Source organism: Vespa mandarinia, chromosome 5, assembly GCF_050613455.1.
Source record: "Vespa mandarinia isolate Hongniang chromosome 5, ASM5061345v1, whole genome shotgun sequence".
NCBI lineage: Eukaryota > Metazoa > Arthropoda > Insecta > Hymenoptera > Vespidae > Vespa > Vespa mandarinia.
Window position 1 is genome coordinate 1,897,501 of NC_140814.1, and position 18,708 is coordinate 1,916,208.

Below are 18,708 nucleotides of genomic sequence, written 5' to 3' on the forward strand. Positions count from 1 at the left end.
TGGTGAAAATAAAGATTATATCTTTGATCGGATAATCAATCAAATGTGTTGACCCGTGTCAAACTAAAGATTACTTTCTCGACCTTCCGACGAAGGAAAAGTGATCGCAAAAAATTTAGGAAGGTTGAAAAAGATATTTACGAACGGCGACGTTCACGTCTCGGGACTTGCAATTAGCGAGAGTCGACCCTCGTATCGTTGTAATTACTCGACGTTCGTAACCAAGATGCACTCATTTGCCACATTTTTTTCTTTTTTCTTTTTTCTTTTTTTTTTCCTCTTTTTTTCATATATCCTAGCCGAGATACATACAAGTATCACATGTAACTTTATTTTCTCGACAAAACCGGCCATGAAAATGTCGTTCGTTTATCGAATTTCTTTATTTTTTTTTCTTTCCTTTTTCTCTTCTTTTCTTTTTCTAATCATTATCTAAACTCATGGAGAAATTGAGTTTTCATTGGAGTCCCGTTACCAATCACAACGATCTCTTCGAGTCGAGATTCTTAAGGACGAAAATAAACATAACGGATAGCTAGCTGCTTTTACGGTCGAACGTGATAAGATTCTCCTTCCGTGGAATCTCGTTAAAGGTAAGAGAGAAAGAGAGAGAGAGAGAAAAAGAGAGAGAGAGAGAGAACAAAACGCTAGAACTACATAGATTCTTATCAACGTTGGAGAAACAAAATTGCAAGTTTCAAATTTGAATTCGTAGTCTAATTCGTATCGCATATCACTTTTCTTGTCAACTATGGAAAAGCTAAGGACTTTAAGTTATTTCTGATTTCGTTTAAAATTACGAAAAATAAACAAAAAGAAAAAAAGGGAAGAAAAGAATGTAACACGCAGAGTAGTTCCTTTATCCGTTTATTTTCGTAAGGTTTTACGTACTTTACTTTACGTAAATTATACTCCTTCTCGAAAATGTCGGCAATTGTTTTCGATTCTAAAATGAGCTGGCGCGCGAGCGTGTAAATACACATATAGTTACGTTATACATATATCTATATGCTCGTGTGTATATATACGTATATGTACGTACGTAAAACGAGTACGATAGCAAAAGAGGGCACTTGTAACTACTCGTATGGTGCTTCTTACAAGTACCGAACTCCTATAATTGGCGGTGGTTCCGTGTATGCCAGTCCGACTTCTCCTAAATTCACACACGGTATCGTACTTCTACTAAGCAACATTGCTGGGTGTTTACGACGCCTCGAGTAATTAACTCGTTTAATTAACGCACCGACCGACCTCGTACCAATACTGAATTCCATTGGCAGTGCTCGCGTAACTTGTGATTGCATACCAATCAATCACTTTTTTATTTGTATTTTTTTATCTTTAAAAAAAAAACAAAAAAGAAACAAATAAAGAAAAAAACATAAATAACAGCGAAAACAAATGAGTAAGAAATATTGCGTTAATATTAATAACATATGTTATCATATGATATTTGATATATTTATATCTTTTGTAATTTATTCTTCTTTCTAAAAAAAAAGGGGGGGGATGGACTACCGTCCAATCAATTTAATATTCGAAACGCGCCAATAAATAATACATTGGCATTCGATAAGAAGCAAATCGGATTTGGAGTTTGCGTTTCGTGTAGATACACGCACACGTATAATATATACATACATATATACATACGTGCGTATATATATGTACGTGTACGCATAATACACGCATAATACACGCATAATACGCGGGTATACGTATGAGCAGGCGCTATTTCCGAGTCTCGTTATATGTATATATGTACGTCGAAAGCTGTAAGCAATGCGAGAGACCGGTTAAAAAGACTTCTAGATCGAGACGTAGTCGAACAAGACTCACAAGACCAGGCACTGACGTGGTGGTGTATAAGTACGTTGGTTGGTTCTCTGGTTAGTTGGAAGGAAGGGCCGCGGGAGCACGTTGGAATTCTCGCATGAGTTAAATTACGAGGATCGTTGGAGCCTGCGGGTGTTGATGAAGCAATTCCCCGTGTCGACCATTATCGGAGGATAAACAATTACGCGTGCCTTTTGTTCTTTTTAGGTAAGCAGGATGGTGCGTGGCAGGAATGCTAATACACTATTCGCGCGCTTCTTGTAGTGTGCACGTGCGCTCGATTCCTTGGAGAAGGAAGAGGGTGAGAAAGATAGATAGAGAGAGAGAGAGAGAGAGAGAGAGAGAGAGAGAGAGAGAGAGAGAGAAGGAGAATGTACTTAAGCTCCTGCAAACGTGCTCGAAGCACGATGGACCGTTTTTTCATTAGGGCCAAAGATAGGAGGGCAACCTTCCGATGTTATTACAGCTCTTTCCTCTTAAACAACCATCTTGTTCTCACTCAAAATATATAAAGTGGTTCGTTAAAAAAGATCTCTATTTATTCGTATGTACGCGTTAAATAGAACGATCATTCGTGTTTCTTTTCTTTTTTTCTTTTTTCTTTTTCCTTTTTGTTTAAAGTATTATAGATCTCTGTATATATTTTAAATGTTATACGTTGTAACGTCGGAGAATTCTCTTTATAGTAATCGAATTATTTCCTCTTAGGCAAATTCATTCCATCCGAAGTTAATGCTTTCGCGAGTTGAAACATGAAAAACGGTATCATTGAAACGCTAACGAACGTATCGCGAGAGAACATTAGAGAGCAACGGAATGGCAAACCGAGGGAGAGAAGATCGGAGACCGCAGCCAACAGCAAGCTGGCCACTAACGAAGGGTTAACGAGCAGCTGTACGTTCTTTTGAGCGAGCTCGTTAAACGCTTCGAAAATCTAGAAATTTTCAAATCTGCGAATCACCCTCTTTCTCTCTCTCTCTTTCTCTCTCTCTCTTTTTCTCTTTTGCACGTGTAAATACTTCCCCAAAGCGTTACAGCCGCGCCTACTATTTTACTGCTGCTTTAATAATCGCGAAAGCTTCCCTTTCGTCGTACTCCCTCGAGCGTGACGTAAAGCTTGCGTCCGATATCTCGATCGGAGATACTTCTCCTTCGAGAAGTAAAACCCTAATGCAATTTCTCTATTACAGTAAAACTTCCTAACCGGTAATTTTATCGAATTAACTACGTTCGAATCTAAATAGATGAAAAAAGTTTATTTCGAAAGAATCCGTATCTACATTGTATCATAAAGATTAAAAGATTACGAATATACACGATCGTAAAACAATAAATTGTCATTTTTTTATAACGAAGAGTCAATAAAGTAGTTTAATGGATTAATAATTACGATGGTTCGTCGTGTAATCGGGAAAAAAAAAATATGTATGAATACGAATTTTATTAAAATATACATTTGAATTTATTCATTATGTTATAATTAATATAACGAATTACATTGATTTATTCATTACATTATAAAAATTTATTGGACGGTTTTAATTGTAACGATCAATCGGTCGAATTATATCTCGATTTGTATTAATTGATTACATTGAAATAAAAAGTATTATCAATAAATTCTCTTGAAAGTTTTAATGTATACGATTTAAATCTTAAAAAGAAGAAAAGAAAACGCTTTTACTCGAATCGTTGAAAAGAGGGCGTCTCGTGAATCCGCAAAAAGGTGATCGATATCAACCTTTGAAATATTAATGGGGAGAGTAAGTAGGAAAGACAAACGTAACCGACGGATCTATTTTCAAGCTTTCTCGATGGTTCCACACCCAACGATGCGATTTCTCTCTTTTTCTCTCTTTCTCTCTCTCTCTCTCTCTCTCTTTTTTCTTTTAATCCGGTATTTCTGCCACTGATATTGCATCAAGTATTTCAATCGGAGTAATATGTGTGACACCAAATTTTAATCTTCAATAAAATACGTATAATTGCGTTAATTTATCGTAAAAAAACAGGTCGTTGAAATATAAAAAAGACTTTCGAAGGAAATTTTTTATCTTAAAAAAAAAAAAAAACATGGAGGAAGAATATAAGGGTTGGGTGGTTAACGTCATAGACCAGAGCGCATCCTAACGACGAAGCGTGAAAGACTCTCCCTTACGATCGATAGCGTGGTGATCCGGGACAATGCTCTGATACTTACTGAAACCTAAAAAATAAAAAAGAAAAATAAAAGGGAAAAAGAGAGGCGGGGAGGGAGGGAGAGAGCAACCGATTCTTTGGCCGTACTGTTTGATCTGTAACACGATGACACGTTGCATCTATCATTTTTCTTTTACAGAAGGTACCTTTCAATCGACAAATTTTGTTCGTGATAATCGGAAAAATTAAAGTTCGATGAGAGTATCAATATACTTGTAATATTTTTCTAAGAAAATAAAAGAGATATGAAAAATATGAACTAAAAAAGCAAAAAGTGTCATGCTCGAAGGATTCGCTTATAACCCATACACACGTACATACACAGACACATGCGCGCGCGCGCGAGCTCACATATAGACACATATACGCTAGCACGAAAATCTTTCAAGGAATGAAATGACCTGAAGTTCAATAGAATTCATAGTATAATAGATCACAGCACGGAAAATACGCGATATAGGTACGTAAGTACATAAGAAGATCTCTTGATCTTATCCAATTGATCGAATTTGATTGATCGTTCGATCTCTTCTTCTCCTTTTTTTTCCTCGAAAATTCAAGAATGCAACTTGTCGAAGAACAACGACGGGAAGAGTAACGACGAATCCAACAAGGTGGCGAATTTTACGGTGGCTATTAACAATGACTCTACGGAGTCAACATACTTCGTCGATCGTTTGCGTCGTCAACAACAAAATCAACTGCAGCAACAGCAACAGCAACAGCAACAATATCAATTACAGCAGTATCTTCAAAGAACATCGAGATGTAGGATACAAACGTTGTCGAGCCACATTCCATCGAACGCGGCAAAAGATATTGTCGAGGATGAACTTAGGAATGATCTCATTTACGTACATTGTGCCACAACCGAGGACGAAGATGTTGACGATGATGACGAAGAGGAGGAACCAAAAGGACTTGCTAGATCTAGATCCTGGCTTTGTTGTCCGGGTGATCGGAGATCCGAGAGAACCGTACCGGTTCACGTAGAAATGGATTATACGGATAAACAACATTCTGTAAGTTCGAAATTACCGCCAAGAATCAACAGCCAACGAGAATAATATAGACATCTTAATTATTTTCCTTGTACATTTTCATATAACTCATACATCGAATATCGTCGCTATTGGTTTCTTTTTATTTATTTATTTATTTTTTGTTTCTATTCCTTTTTTATTTTTTTATCTTTTTTTTAAATCTATTATAAAAAAAGTAGTTAAGTTGATAGAAAATATTTATATATAATCCATTCATGATTTCGGGCCGCACGTTGGTACCAAATCCGGGCAAGTTCCAACGTTGCATCTTGGTTTTGCCATTACGCATTGTCTATTATCCGGACAAGACGGTGCATCCTTGCAGGATTTTCCAGGAAGATGAATATAGTCGTCCTCTTTTTCACTCATCGTTGTTGTTGTCGTTGTCATCAACAAAATCGTGATAACGATAGCGATGACGAAAAACAGCTTCATTTTAAATGCTACTTTGCTACTCTTCCCTTTTCAAGGCTGTCTGTCAAGAAAATGAAGATGGAGATAAAGTTAATTATAAGTGCTAATCTGTGTGAAGAATGAAACGTAAAAAGTTTTTCTAAAAGAAACCGAACGTATCTAACCAACTAAGCCGTTGACAAACCTGTGGGTAACCAGTTTTCAAAGTTCGAGTTATAAATCTTTACGCGTCGAAAAAGAAGACAACGATTAACGCTCGTCGAGTTCTCACACTTGACAGAACATATATTTCTATTTCTTTTTAATTATTTATTCATTTATTTATTTGTTTGCATTATTCATCATGGAATGTATGATCGTATTTATATATCTTGTAATTTCAGTTTATATATCATATTACAAATATCAAAATATCGAACCACCGCACAATAACAAAATAACGATAAGGATAAAATTCCCTAGGGAATTTTAAAAATCAATTACTCTTTTTAGGCTAATTTCTTTTTTTCTTTCTTTCTTTTTTTTCCTTTTTTCTATAGGTTGTAAAATTACAAACCTAACTACAAGTTCTTTTTTTTTGTTGAACGTTTGAACATATCGAAGAATATAGTATAACAATGCACTTTTTACTCACTGCTTGATGTCTTCCTAAGACTTGTAAATTACTGAATATCCGTCGAAACGTTCCGGCATCGAGATTTTTATACCTTTCAGGATCGTCTCTTCTTTTTCTTTTCTCTTTTTGTTTCTTTTACTCCTTCCTCCCCTTTTTATCTTTTATCTACGGATTAACACGTGACCGGGTATTCGTCATTAGTGTCTCGTCTCGTCTCGTAACACAGCCGACACGCGTGAGTGATCACGCGAAGGACACTCAAAACGAGACACGAATCTGCAAATTTTTCCATGCTTTTCCTCTTCCTTTCAGTCAAACTCTTTCGATTTATTATTTATATGTATATATATTATTTTTTTTATTTTTTTAATTAAACGCGTGACACGCGAAACGACGTTTCCATTTAGAATTATATGAATTTTCTTTCTTTTTTCCCTCTCTCTCTCTCTCTCTATATATATATATATATATATATATATATATATATATATATATATATTAGGAAGGCTGGAAAGTAATGTCGTTTCTACGCATGTCGATATTGATTGTGATTAAAAAAAAAAACTTGTTAAAAATTTTTATTCATTTGAATTTAATTTAAGAAAGCGACATTACTTTCCCTCTACTTACCCCCTAATATGTATATATTGTTTACGAATTCTTCGTAATGTAATGATTACTAAGGATTCGAGTTATGTAATGCGTTTTGTCTTTATTTACGATTGATTTACCTCCATTCGCGAATTATGTACGAATTAGCCTTGAATATATTTCGCTTTAATACACGATTATAAACAGTGTTAGATTTTTCCTCTTGAAATAAAGATGATTCATGAAAAACTTGTTCCAGAAAATTTATAAATTAGAAAACAAAACAATTAATAATTACGTGAGAAACTACTGTACTACTGTACAATCGATTGAAATAAAATAAGATAAGAAATTTTAATTATATTAATAAGACTCGAGTTAAAAAAAAATCTCTTTTGCTTTCAATAGTTAATTAATATTATAGAAACAATTGTTGAATTAAAAAATGACATTATTACAGCTCCATGCAGCAGCATTGTCGTCGTTACGTTCCGAAGTCGCCGATCTAAATTCACGACTATTGATAGCTACTCGTGCGAGAGAAGCTGCTGAAGTAGCTTTAGCAAGAGCAGAAGTTCAAGCTGCTAGGGCTGAGCAAAGAGCTGAACAGCAGGCGGCCAGGCACGAGGAGAGACTTACCGAATTGCATTCCGTCATTGCCGAGTTGGGCAGACAGTTGGAGAGGCATCGTGCTACCGTAATTGCCGAGGAGGATGAGTCCGGTAAGAAGGCACATTTAATTCTAATGCTTCTCTCTCTCTCTCTCTCTCTCTCTCTCTCTCTCTCTCTCTCTCTCTCTCTCTCTCTCTCTCTCTTTGTAATTCTTTTTCACTCCAAGAGGTAAATTATTTGAAGTACTTCGAGCATTCATAGAATGTGGAAATGTAAATATAGATAACGAACTTCACAACAAATTCACGAGCATATATTCATGTTCATTTCTTAGGGTATCTTTTTTTTTCTTTTTTTCTTTTCATACAATATACTATCTGAAGAAGATCTGAAGATTGGGTGCATTCAATTTGTAGAAATCGAAACCAGTAGGGATGCGGAGGGATCGATTACGAATCCGGTGGAGGAGAGCGAGGGAGGTGGAGATATTCAAGGTGATGGAGATAGAACCTTGGGAGATGCCGATTCCAGTTGCTGTGAGGAAATTGAACATCGAACCAACGAGGTAACGGAAGAGGATTCGTTTCCTCTGTGCAAATGGTATTTCAGGAAATTATGTATTTGCCGATGATTGCTATCCTTTAGTCATCTTTCATTGTCTTTGAATTTATTTGAACGGTCTGATTTGTCAAAGTCTATTTGCAAATAAGAAAAATTATGGAATATTTGAGAATTCGTACTTGTAGAACGGTAGGGAACAATTGGACAGTCCTGCTGCTTTACCAACACCAGAACCAACTCAACCAGCGGCTTCGTGTCAAAGTGTCGCCGTGGCTACTCTCCAAGAAGAAGTTACGGCTCTTAGAGCAGAAATCGTGAGCCTCCAAGCACAGTTGGCACAATTTAAGAATCAGGGACAGAATGGCAATCAGGGACAATTAAATGGAGACTCACCTCGACGAGAACATAAAGTAAAATACATATATTGAAATATTGTAAAATCGACGGAGGGGGAGGGAGATTTTTACGTCTTTAATTTTGAACTATAATATAACGCGTGCTAATTAGCTGCCTCAAAGAAATAAAATACTGTCTATAGTGAGAGTTTTCAGCTAACTAGATCTCAAGCTTCTTCTTTATCGTATTCACAGACGAGAGGTAACACCAGCTCGCCAGAACCTCTAACGGCACCTTGCTCGCCACTTCTGCCACCCCTTCAAACACCACCGACAAAGAGCGTAACGAGGGAGGAACCGCCAGTCCTCAAGATGGCCGAGAGGGTGAGGCTAAGGAGAACTGATGAGAGACATATCACTGGTCCCGATATTACGAATCTCGGTGTATGAATTCAATTATTTTCTTTCCCCCCATTATATATTTATTCTTTCATTTACTTCCAAGAAGATGGCATACGAATCCAACGTATTACAGGTTTGTTCGACCATGGTTGCTGAACATCTCGTGTCCGATCTTTTAGAACAATCGAATTTGCAAGAATTAAATGGCTCGGAGAAACAGTTTGAGGTAGAAACAGAAAGATTGAATAGTAGATTGGAACATGCTCGAGCGAATAATGCTGTTCTTGCTTTGACTTTACATGAGAGCAAAGCTCAATGTGATAGGTAATTTTAATGGAGATGATATTTCAATACGAATTTACAAAGATCTACATAAATCACTCTGAGTATCTTCTTCTGTTGAATTTAGATTAAGTCTACTCGTTGGGAAATACGAATCGAATGCAATGGCGTTAAGATTAGCGTTATCTTATAGCGATCGTGCCATAGAGGCCTACGATGTTCTCGTTGCTTTATTAGAAAGCGAGATTGCACTTTCTACCGAACGAAATAGCCTTACTATCGACAATAGAAAAGCAGCTGAGAATGTAGCTTATCATATGTTGAACAGGCTTGAAAATGACTGTGCTAATGTTATGGGTGCACCTTGGGAGGATAGTATAATCTTGTCGGATGAGTACGTACATCAAATTGTCGTAAATCTTCGAATATGAGGATTAGATTATCTTATTGTTTTTATAGATCTGAAGTAACTTGGACTGTCGAAAACGAGGAGAGACTTAGAAGACACCTTAGCAGATTAAAAGGCGATCGTGCTATGGTCAGATCTACTGCCGTGGAATTAGAAAGTGTTCATGTCGAACCTCTTAATTCAAAAAATACTATTTCTCTCGCGGAAGCTAGAAAATTAGATTTAGAGACTGCTGTACTTATGCAAGTTAGTGTAGCAATTATTATACTAATTTATATACTCTATTAAACTATTGAATAATAATGAAAAACGTTGATCGATACCGAACTTATAATATTATTAGGAATTAATGGCTATGAGAGAAGATAAAGCAGAATTGAGAGCAAGAGTATTTCTTTTGGAAAAGGAAAGAGCTACGATAGAACTAAAATTGAATGCGCAGGAAACGCAAATTGCAGCTCAGCATGCTGCTATAGAACATCTTCAAGGACAACTTAATGATACCGAGGCTATGTTATCAATGAATAAAGTAATATATTTTTTACACTTAATAGGTGTCGTTTAATAGAATCAACAAATTTCTAATAGATATTATTTGTAGGATCGTGGTCTTAGTGATAATGAAAGCGAAGGTATTGAGTCTGAACTTATAGAAGCATTAGGTAGAGAAGCAAGATTAAAAGAACGCTTACAAGAATTAGTATCAACATTGGATAAAGTGAATAAGAATTCAGAATTGAGACATCAACAATCTGCAGAACTTGTTAATGATTTGAAAAAAGCTAATAGGTGATATATTTTGTTCCGCCGATTGTAAAAATAATGATTTTATATTGAAATTTAAGTTTATACTCTTATTTCTTCTAGTGCCCTGGTACAAACATTGGAAAAAACAAAGAAAAAATATCAATCTAGATTAAAAAAATTAGAGCAACAAATGTTAGGAATGGTGGAAAGACATACAGCACAGGTATGAATAATAAATATCCTGAAGTAGATATTATATTCGCGTTTTGAACAAAAAAATTTGAAGTTGTAAATCCTCTTGAATTTTTTTCATTTGTGCATGAAATATGTTATAATATTCAATTACAACCAATTATAATAATATGTCACATTATTCAATTACAACCTCAAGATATTTTTGTTTCTTTTTCATCGATTATATAAATCAAAATTGTTTTCTATATTTGCTAAATGTACTTTATTTTCTATTATGCATCGTTCTATAATTCATATATGTGATATTATTATAAATTATATTAATTCCTATTAGCTTTCCATTTTTCTAATTCTTCTTCTACCAGCTTATCTACATTGATGAGAGGTTTGTATATAACGTGGACAGTCTGTGCTCCAGCCAACATAGTTAACATTGATACAATACCAAATTTGATGTATGCCCAATCCATATCTCTTGATATTTAACCGTTAATTGAAATAATATCAGTCTTCTTAGCATATATTAGTACTTAAAATTGTTCTTCTTCCATTTTTCGTATTTTTTCTTCAACCATCTCTTGTACAATTCGTTTTTTATATACTTTATAAAAGTTAACCTGGCCAACTTGCCAATTGATCATAGAAAATTCTAATAGTGCCCCACAAACGAAAAATAATGGTAAGAAACGGTAGACACCAAAAGTTTTCTTACCAGGCCACTTTTGCATAAACTTTCTTAATCTTTTAATAAAAAGTAACATAGATACGTTTTATGCTCGATCAGGTAATACAGAAATTTTCTTTTTGGCGGCCATATTGAATGCTGCGCGCGCCGCCATCTAATTCCTCTAACTATATTTAATGTTTGTAAAATTATTGACACTGCTATATTACGTATTATTTGTGAAATAAATTGTTTATTTTCACATAATTATAACATAAAAGTGATACAATTTTTAACAAATTTTTTATAGGTTAAATCACTGAAACAACGCATAGCTTTGCTAGAGGAAGAAGCAGCAGTATATAAAGGAACTTTACCTCTACAATCGCAAAGCTCAGGAGCTAGTGAAACATCTTTATGACAATTAAGTGACTAAAAATGATATATAAAAATGATATATAAACGTAAACGTAATTTATTAAAATGCGTTTCCTGTCGTCGCGAAACGTGCAAAATAAAGATTAAATTTATGTATTTTTTTACTGGAATAATTTCTTAAGCATGACGCTTTGCTATTCGCTTTGTAATTTTATGAAGGTATGATACACCATTCTCTTGTAGCATACAGAATTTTATGCTGGGAATTGTGACGTGCTATGAATACTTGGACGCGTGCAAGCTATTTGGTATATGATGAATTATAAATATAAATTACTAGTATGTTGTCTCATTCATAGCAATGATATTTACTTGTAAATATGTATATTGTAACCATAAACAGAAGTGATACATATAAACAATAATTAAATAAATTGTGCTTTATTTATACATTAGGATATCTCTCATAATTTACAATGCAAAATTTTACAAAGAAAACAAGTCTTTCTTCTTTATACTTATACTTATGTATTTAAACAAAAGATATTATATTGGTTGATTTTCAGCAAGATTCATTTCCATTGCCATAACGTCCGTAGCACTTTTTCCTGGAACAGCTGGTTCTTCATCTCCTGGTACATGATTTATTTCTATTATTTCTTCTTTGTTCATTATAGTTTTATGTATTTCCTCTTCGATATGTACACATGCCTGTTCAATCTCATAATTCTTTGAAACCAGACCGACCCATTGAGCTTCCAATGCTCTTAACTTTTCTCCTCCTTGCGTTTGCATAGATTTTCTTTGCCAATTAACTTCTTGTATTTTCTTTCTTAAAGTCTGTAATTGCTTTTGTCCTTGACTAACTAATTGAACTAATATTTCTAAGTAAGACCTCCAAGCTTCACAACCATATTCCATCATTAATTCTAAATTACATATCCTATAAATTAAAAATAAAGCTTACATGAAAAGATGTAAAAGATATGATTAATTCTACATTTGTACCGATGTTTCACCTAGTTGCTTGGTGTTCCAATTGTGCACTGCTATTTTCTACGCTCTCATTCCAGGCTGTCAAATCGTTCATTTTACCAGGTGGCGGTGGTGGTAATTCATAACGTTTCATACTGAGAACTTCCATAGGTAAACGATTCTGCATTCTTTCAAACTCATGCTTCATTACATCAGTTTCAAATGCATTAATATTTAAATGAGATAAATGCTCCAAATAATTTTTGGTCGGTCTATATCGTCTCGTCTCTTCTTCAACCATTGCCAAAGCCTGAAATTGAGCGAGTAAAGGATACATCCTCTAAATACCAAATACAAACTTGTTCATATCCATAGTAAAACTGTAAAAAACATAACCTGTACTGCACCAGACATATATACAAGTTTTTTTTATACAAGTTGTTCATAACAAATCACATACCGCTTCTCTGACACCAGGTTCATCATATCCTTGATCTATGTAAGGCAATGCATCGACAATAACTTCTCCAGCCATTTTCTTATAAATATGGATAAAATCTTAATATATTTTTTTTTTATTCAATTAATTTAATCGTATAGTTCGCACTTTTATATACATAAAATCTCATTTCCAAGAATTCTATTTTCCATTAGAAATTTCGTAGAATATAATACGTCGCATTGAAAACTATACCATAAAGTTATTTCTGCTTTCAGTGCATCCTAGCGGAAAAGAAGCTAACGAATATTAAGCAAATTTACAATGCTACAATTGGAAGCGTCGTCAAGTTCATCGACTGAGCATGCGCAACTCAAGTCGTACCGTTTCCGCTTGCATCCTTCTTCCTTTATGACCAGGTAAGGCGTACAAGCTGCCTGGTTAGCGTATGTCTCATGCGTGAAAAGTTGTGAAAAAAACGCGAGATGGTAAGAAATTTACATTCTTATTGCTAATGCAGAATTACGAATGTCGTTTTGATCATTATTGATAATTATTATATCTTCTATGTACGAAACTTTTTCGTTAAACTTTAAATTGTGTTGTAGACCACGTGTAATTTGTGTACTTGTGTAGGATAAGTTTTTTTTTTTTTTTTTTTTTTTAATCAATTTTATTATTTTCCTTCTCATGGTTTCTCACATAGATCTTCGATCGTTTTTTAAAATTCAATTATAATATATTGCGAGAATAACGTATAAGAAAAGGTGAAAGTATTTAATATAGTCAATACTTATTTCTCCGGCCGCCATGTGCATGTCAGAACGCATTTTGTCTCCAATATTTCGCCATTAATGTTTTCTAATATATCGTTATGATTATTAAGAAACAACTTGTTCAACGTTTGTTTAACGTTTCTTTGTTGTTGTTATTCTAGTCGTTATCAACGGCGCGACCTTTGGTTACTGTATATAGTGATAAAAATGAACCATCAGAAGATACAATCTCTTTGCCATCGGTGTTCAAAGCTCCGATTCGTCCTGATATTGTAAATTTTGTTCATCAACAAGTTTCAAAGAATAGTAGACAACCCTACTGTGTGTCCAAGGAGGCTGGTAAATATATTTTCTAAAATAGTCTACCTAACCTAAATATCCTTAAAATATTTCAAGTTTTAGAATGGATTAGGATATGGTTAGTTCAACTATGTAAATATAGATTTTATTTAATAGGTCATCAAACCTCTGCCGAGTCATGGGGAACAGGACGTGCAGTAGCACGTATTCCTCGTGTTCGTGGTGGCGGTACCCATCGTTCTGGTCAGGGTGCATTTGGTAACATGTGTAGAGGTGGACGCATGTTTGCTCCGACTAAACCATGGAGAAGGTGGCACCGTCGTGTTAATGTTAATCAGAAAAGATACGCTCTTGTTTCTGCAATTGCTGCTTCTGGTGTTCCTGCTTTAGTACAATCCAAGGGTAAGGTTATATATTCCAGGTTATTCAGAATCAATACATATATATATCTATGATGATTTAGCTTTGGTCCGTGTTTCTGATAGACTGATTATACATAAGCTTTTGTACTGAGAGTGTAGTAAATTATTACTTATATTTATTAGACTTTTTTATTAAAATAACTTAAAGCAGATCATATGAAATATGTCTACAGGACACATGGTTCAAGAAGTGCCGGAATTCCCTCTTGTAGTTTCTGATAAAATTCAGGAATACAATAAGACTAAACAAGCTGTTATTTTCTTGAGACGTATTAAAGCTTGGAATGATATCCAAAAGGTAATTGAAAGCATTCTTAATTGTACTTGTATAGGCACTATAGAATGTCCACATCTTTACTAAATCTGTTAGTTCTGATGTTCCTAATCATGTGCTAGAATAATATAGTTGTCACAGGCGTTCTAAGCTAGTACCTTTTTATACTAGGTTAGGGTATGCACAACTGCACACATTTATTTTATTAAAAATGTTCATTATTAGATTTTACAACTAATAATATAGAGAGCGTTATTTAATATTCCTTCTTTCTTTTTTTTAGGTTTACAAGTCTCAAAGATTCCGTGCTGGTAAAGGTAAAATGCGTAATCGTCGTCGCATTCAACGTCGTGGACCTTTGATTGTGTATGGACAAGATCAGGTGTGTAATTATTTAATAAAAAAAAAAAAAAAAAAAAAAAGATAAAATATCTAAAATTTTACTATATTTTAAATTAAATATTTACTTTTAGGGTATTCGTAAGGCATTCCGCAACATTCCTGGTGTGGATCTTATGAACATCAATAAGATGAATCTCCTGAAGCTGGCACCTGGTGGTCATGTTGGTCGTTTTGTTATTTGGACGAAATCTGCTTTCGATCAACTAGATGCTCTGTATGGAACTTGGCGCAAACAATCTAAGCTTAAAGCAGATTACAACTTACCCTTCCCTAAGATGGCCAATACAGATTTGTCTAGACTTTTGAAGTCAGATGAAATTAGAAGAGTTCTAAGAGCTCCAAGGTAATATTTTTAATACAAGGAGATATATATATATATATATATATATATATATATAAATTAATATTAAATTATTAATTCTTTTTTAAATATTTATATGATGATTTTAAGGTCCGTGTTGTTGACTGACAGTGATTATAATTTTTAACCATTACTGATAGAATTGAAGGAAAACTAACTTCATCCTTTTTGGCAATTTCTAAATAATATGTAAATTGTATAATATTCAAATTACAGAAAGAAGATAGTACGCAGGGTGAAGAAACTGAACCCATTGAACAATACACGTGCAATGTTGCGTCTGAATCCATATGCTGCAGTATTGAAACGTGCAGCAATTTTAACAGCACAGAGACGACAATATGAGAAAGATTTGCTCTTGGCTGAAAAACGAGGAGTAAGTATAATAATAATAATATCAATTGATACTTTAACAACATTGTACGAAAGATTGAAGTACATATATGAAAATATTTTATTCCATTTAGATCGAACTTCCTAAGAACGCACCAGCACTCAAAGCTAAAAGGCTTAAAGAAAGAAGAACCAAGCAAATTCTGGCGGTTAAAACGATTAAAGCAAAGAAACCTAAAGCTCCGAAGAAAGCAGCCTCAGCACCAGCTAAAGCTGCAAAACCAGAGCCGACGAAAACGTTGGATGCGCAGGCAACAAAAGCTAAGAGCCCGCCAGCCAAATAAAAATGATTAAGGAGTTTTTGTCGTTAATCCAAGATTTTTATTTCAATATAAATAAAATGTGGAAAGAGACACAACAACAAAATTTATATTTCGATCATCGTTAAAATATTTTATATATATATACATATATATATATATATATATATATATATATATATATATATGTGTATATATATAAAAGATATTTTTTGTTGTATGTCGATACAAAATTTAAAAATTTCCTACAAGTGGTACTCTCATAAAAATGGTATTATCATCGAATACTTCAATAGATGCAACTTTTGCGTTTGCTTCCGTTGGAATGAAAAAGTTAATATTTCTAACGTGACGTCGACCACCCAATTCTTGTAATTTAATATTCAAAACATTTTCCGTTGCTAGAGCAGCAGTACTTACTTTAAATCCTTCAATCTTTATTTCTGCCTGCATTATATTTAATTTCTTACAATTTATATATTTTTTTTTACACCATATATATACATGCAGATAACACGTGACAAGAATAGAAAGATCGCGTACTCAAGGTAATTTATAGGATATCGAAAGCAAATGGTATATTACTTACAGCAAAATATTCTTTGCTATTTATAGTATAAAAATCCGGGATTTGACTCAATTTCAATCGTGTTTTGAATCCGCTCGATATCATTTTAAGATCTATATAATCATATCGTCTTAACAGTATGGCGTTGTCCAAACAATGCTGTGGCAAATTTTCCATACTCAATAATGAATAATTATCACAGGAAACTGCGGCATTAAGTTATAGATGAACTTAATTTGGCATTTGCAGGTAATGTTTTAGAAATAGGTTTATCGATTAGATAAATTCTTTTGTTTCGATTAGCTGTTTGTCAAGTTTATATATATATATATATATATATATATATATATATATATATATGTAATATAAAAAGAATAATATATATATATAATATATATATATAAAGAAAAAAAAAATAACAAATTTTTAAAAGATAAATACGATTAATTAGGATATATCTATGAAAATTATTTAAAATAATTTATTACGCCTAAACTTATACCTGGCATCATGGATGACAACTTATTTTGATTTATCACATTTTTAATCTTTTGCTTGGTTTAATAGTAGGGGCAGTTAGAATGAGCATCCTATGTTTATTGTCAACGACAGCACGAACTTCGTCGCTGTCGATGGTCTCTGGAATAAGTAAATTTTCTCGGTGTTTCAGGATTTGTTTAGACAAATCATTAAATGGCGATTTTTGTATCATATCCGAAAACTCTTTATTTAAATGTCGTTGAACGCTCACACGAAGATTATTGCCCTTAACAGTTATTTTCGTAGATGACATATCGATTTCCGGTGCTAGTAACATCTTCGCCTTGATAAATAACAAAGATATGATAATTAATGAATTATTTAAAATTCTAACCTATAATTAACGTACTATTAATATATATTATTGATCGATCGAGGGGATTTCTCTTGAGGGAGGATTAAAAAAAAAGAAAAAAGAATGGTTGATTAATTTTTTACTTTTTAAGGTCACTGCTTCACATAAAAAAAAAGATTAGGTGAGCTTCAACCTTTCGACGGTTTCATGACCCTTTTTTAATAACACGTATTATAAAAGAAAAAAAAACCCGTGTATAAAATGATCTATCGATTGCGAGCATGACGTGTATATTAGAAATGAACGAATTTTCCTCACGTCTTATATTTTCAAATATTTCTAGTCGAAAATATTTTTTTTTTTTTTTCTTTTTCTTTTCGTACAAACCTCATAGAAATTGTCAGGCCGAATACCTATGGAAACTATTTGCACAATATAACTGTTATCCAATGATTTCGCTGATGATACTTTTGTAGAATCTGCTATTCTCTTTTCGTTAAATTTTGGACAGTAAATGCTACCTGTCTCATGATCGCCATGACATTTTGTACATCGCTCGTTCGTCGTACTCATTTTTCAACTTATTCACAAATAATTTGTATTATTTGATTATTAAGATATTTGTTTTAAATCTCTCATCGAGAATCATAATCGAGAAAGAAGTATATACATATAGAAAGAGAGAGAGAGAAAGAGAGAAATAAGTAAATAATGCTTTAAGGTTATAAAATTTTGAGAAATATCAAAAAAAAGATATAATATGACACATCGATTTAGAATTTGAAATATTAAAAATTTAATTAACGTGTTACTTATTTGTATGAAAATCTATATATAAATAACAAAAGGTAATCATATGGATGAAACAAACGATAATCGATCGGAATTTATGATGCATGTGATGCAACTTCGATCGTATTGGTCAGAATTCAGGTAGGGAATTATCCTCCATTGAATCAATTAATTCGTTGGATAATATTTCACATGAAAAATTTGCTTTTCTCGAAAAATTTTTTGAAAAACAAAATTGACGATTTGTTTTCAAAAAAAAAAAAAAAGAAAAAAAAAAAACGTTTTGGATTTGCATTGTTGAGAATTTAATTCGTGATCCGATTACGAAATAAAATTCAACAGAAGATGTATATATTTCTTTTTCTTCTCATATTTTCTTTTCGCCTCGATGCTTCGAATTGTATATTCGAGATTTAAACATTTATGAGCCTTCTCAAATAATTCCAAACGAGAAAGAAAGCTTTATTTCCACGTATGTTCATGCATATATGTACGTCGCGTATTAACGCTGGACTAAAGCGTACACGCATATTCGTTCGTATTCTTTTTTCTTTTATTCATTTTTACCAGAAAATCTGTTAAAGAAATTTTTTTCCTTTTTCTTTTTTCTTTTTCTTTTTTTTT

The 18,708-nt window shown here is 33.4% G+C and overlaps 5 protein-coding genes and 1 long non-coding RNA gene across 13 annotated transcripts in view; 2 read left to right on the top strand and 4 right to left on the bottom strand.

The window, feature by feature from the left end:
* Nucleotides 1–11,686, top strand: part of LOC118448192 (colorectal mutant cancer protein) — a 26,764-nt gene extending 15,078 nt beyond the window's left edge. For 2 of the 6 annotated variants that reach the window (XM_085657441.1, XM_085657442.1), the window contains exons 5-15: nt 7,163–7,424; nt 7,698–7,879; nt 8,061–8,285; nt 8,466–8,654; nt 8,746–8,936; nt 9,022–9,288; nt 9,354–9,549; nt 9,647–9,832; nt 9,905–10,092; nt 10,171–10,273; nt 11,220–11,686. In XM_085657441.1, the coding sequence (XP_085513567.1) occupies nt 7,163–7,424; nt 7,698–7,879; nt 8,061–8,285; nt 8,466–8,654; nt 8,746–8,936; nt 9,022–9,288; nt 9,354–9,549; nt 9,647–9,832; nt 9,905–10,092; nt 10,171–10,273; nt 11,220–11,330 (2,100 nt within the window). In that variant the 3' untranslated portion in view covers nt 11,331–11,686. Of the gene's footprint in view, nt 1–4,599; nt 5,061–7,162; nt 7,425–7,697; nt 7,880–8,060; nt 8,286–8,465; nt 8,655–8,745; nt 8,937–9,021; nt 9,289–9,353; nt 9,550–9,646; nt 9,833–9,904; nt 10,093–10,170; nt 10,274–11,219 lie in introns of all 6 variants that reach the window. The other 4 variants (XM_035881171.2, XM_035881172.2, XM_035881179.2 and 1 more) reach the window with 4 other exon arrangements.
* On the bottom strand, nt 5,317–6,857 carry LOC146872987 (uncharacterized). The gene is made up of 3 exons (XR_014982256.1): nt 6,843–6,857; nt 6,130–6,387; nt 5,317–5,556 (listed from the first exon to the last, which is right to left on the bottom strand). It is a non-coding gene; the product is annotated as an uncharacterized LOC146872987 (long non-coding RNA).
* LOC118448199 (ubiquinol-cytochrome c reductase complex assembly factor 5-like) lies at nt 10,635–11,087 on the bottom strand. The gene has a single exon (XM_035881193.2). The coding sequence runs from the start codon at nt 11,004–11,006 to the stop codon at nt 10,776–10,778; it is 231 nt and encodes a 76-aa protein (XP_035737086.1). The 5' UTR covers nt 11,007–11,087; the 3' UTR covers nt 10,635–10,775.
* Nucleotides 11,687–11,711: 25 nt separating the features above from the next.
* BCAS2 (BCAS2 pre-mRNA processing factor) lies at nt 11,712–12,943 on the bottom strand. 2 transcript variants are annotated; one of them, XM_035881186.2, is made up of 3 exons: nt 12,723–12,943; nt 12,307–12,572; nt 11,712–12,230 (listed from the first exon to the last, which is right to left on the bottom strand). In XM_035881186.2, exons 1-3 carry the CDS (start codon nt 12,795–12,797, stop codon nt 11,834–11,836), a joined length of 738 nt encoding a protein of 245 aa, XP_035737079.1. In that variant the 5' UTR covers nt 12,798–12,943; the 3' UTR covers nt 11,712–11,833. The 2 variants fall into 2 exon arrangements, with proteins under 2 accessions (XP_035737079.1, XP_035737080.1); XM_035881187.2 differs by having other exon boundaries at nt 12,307–12,642; nt 12,723–12,878.
* A 96-nt stretch (nt 12,944–13,039) lies between these two features.
* Nucleotides 13,040–15,995, top strand: RpL4 (ribosomal protein L4). The gene is made up of 8 exons (XM_035881185.2): nt 13,040–13,189; nt 13,639–13,816; nt 13,934–14,179; nt 14,373–14,497; nt 14,757–14,855; nt 14,947–15,218; nt 15,453–15,612; nt 15,704–15,995. Exons 1-8 carry the CDS (start codon nt 13,187–13,189, stop codon nt 15,911–15,913), a joined length of 1,293 nt encoding a protein of 430 aa, XP_035737078.1. The 5' UTR covers nt 13,040–13,186; the 3' UTR covers nt 15,914–15,995.
* Nucleotides 15,996–16,161: 166 nt separating this feature from the next.
* LOC118448198 (uncharacterized) lies at nt 16,162–17,967 on the bottom strand. 2 transcript variants are annotated; one of them, XM_035881192.2, is made up of 3 exons: nt 17,680–17,967; nt 16,960–17,280; nt 16,162–16,760 (listed from the first exon to the last, which is right to left on the bottom strand). In XM_035881192.2, the coding sequence occupies exons 1-2, from the start codon at nt 17,863–17,865 to the stop codon at nt 16,993–16,995; spliced, it is 474 nt and encodes a 157-aa protein (XP_035737085.1). In that variant the 5' UTR covers nt 17,866–17,967; the 3' UTR covers nt 16,162–16,760; nt 16,960–16,992. The 2 variants fall into 2 exon arrangements, with proteins under 2 accessions (XP_035737085.1, XP_035737084.1); XM_035881191.2 differs by lacking the exon at nt 16,162–16,760 and having other exon boundaries at nt 16,925–17,280.
* Between the last annotated feature and the right edge of the window lie 741 nt (nt 17,968–18,708).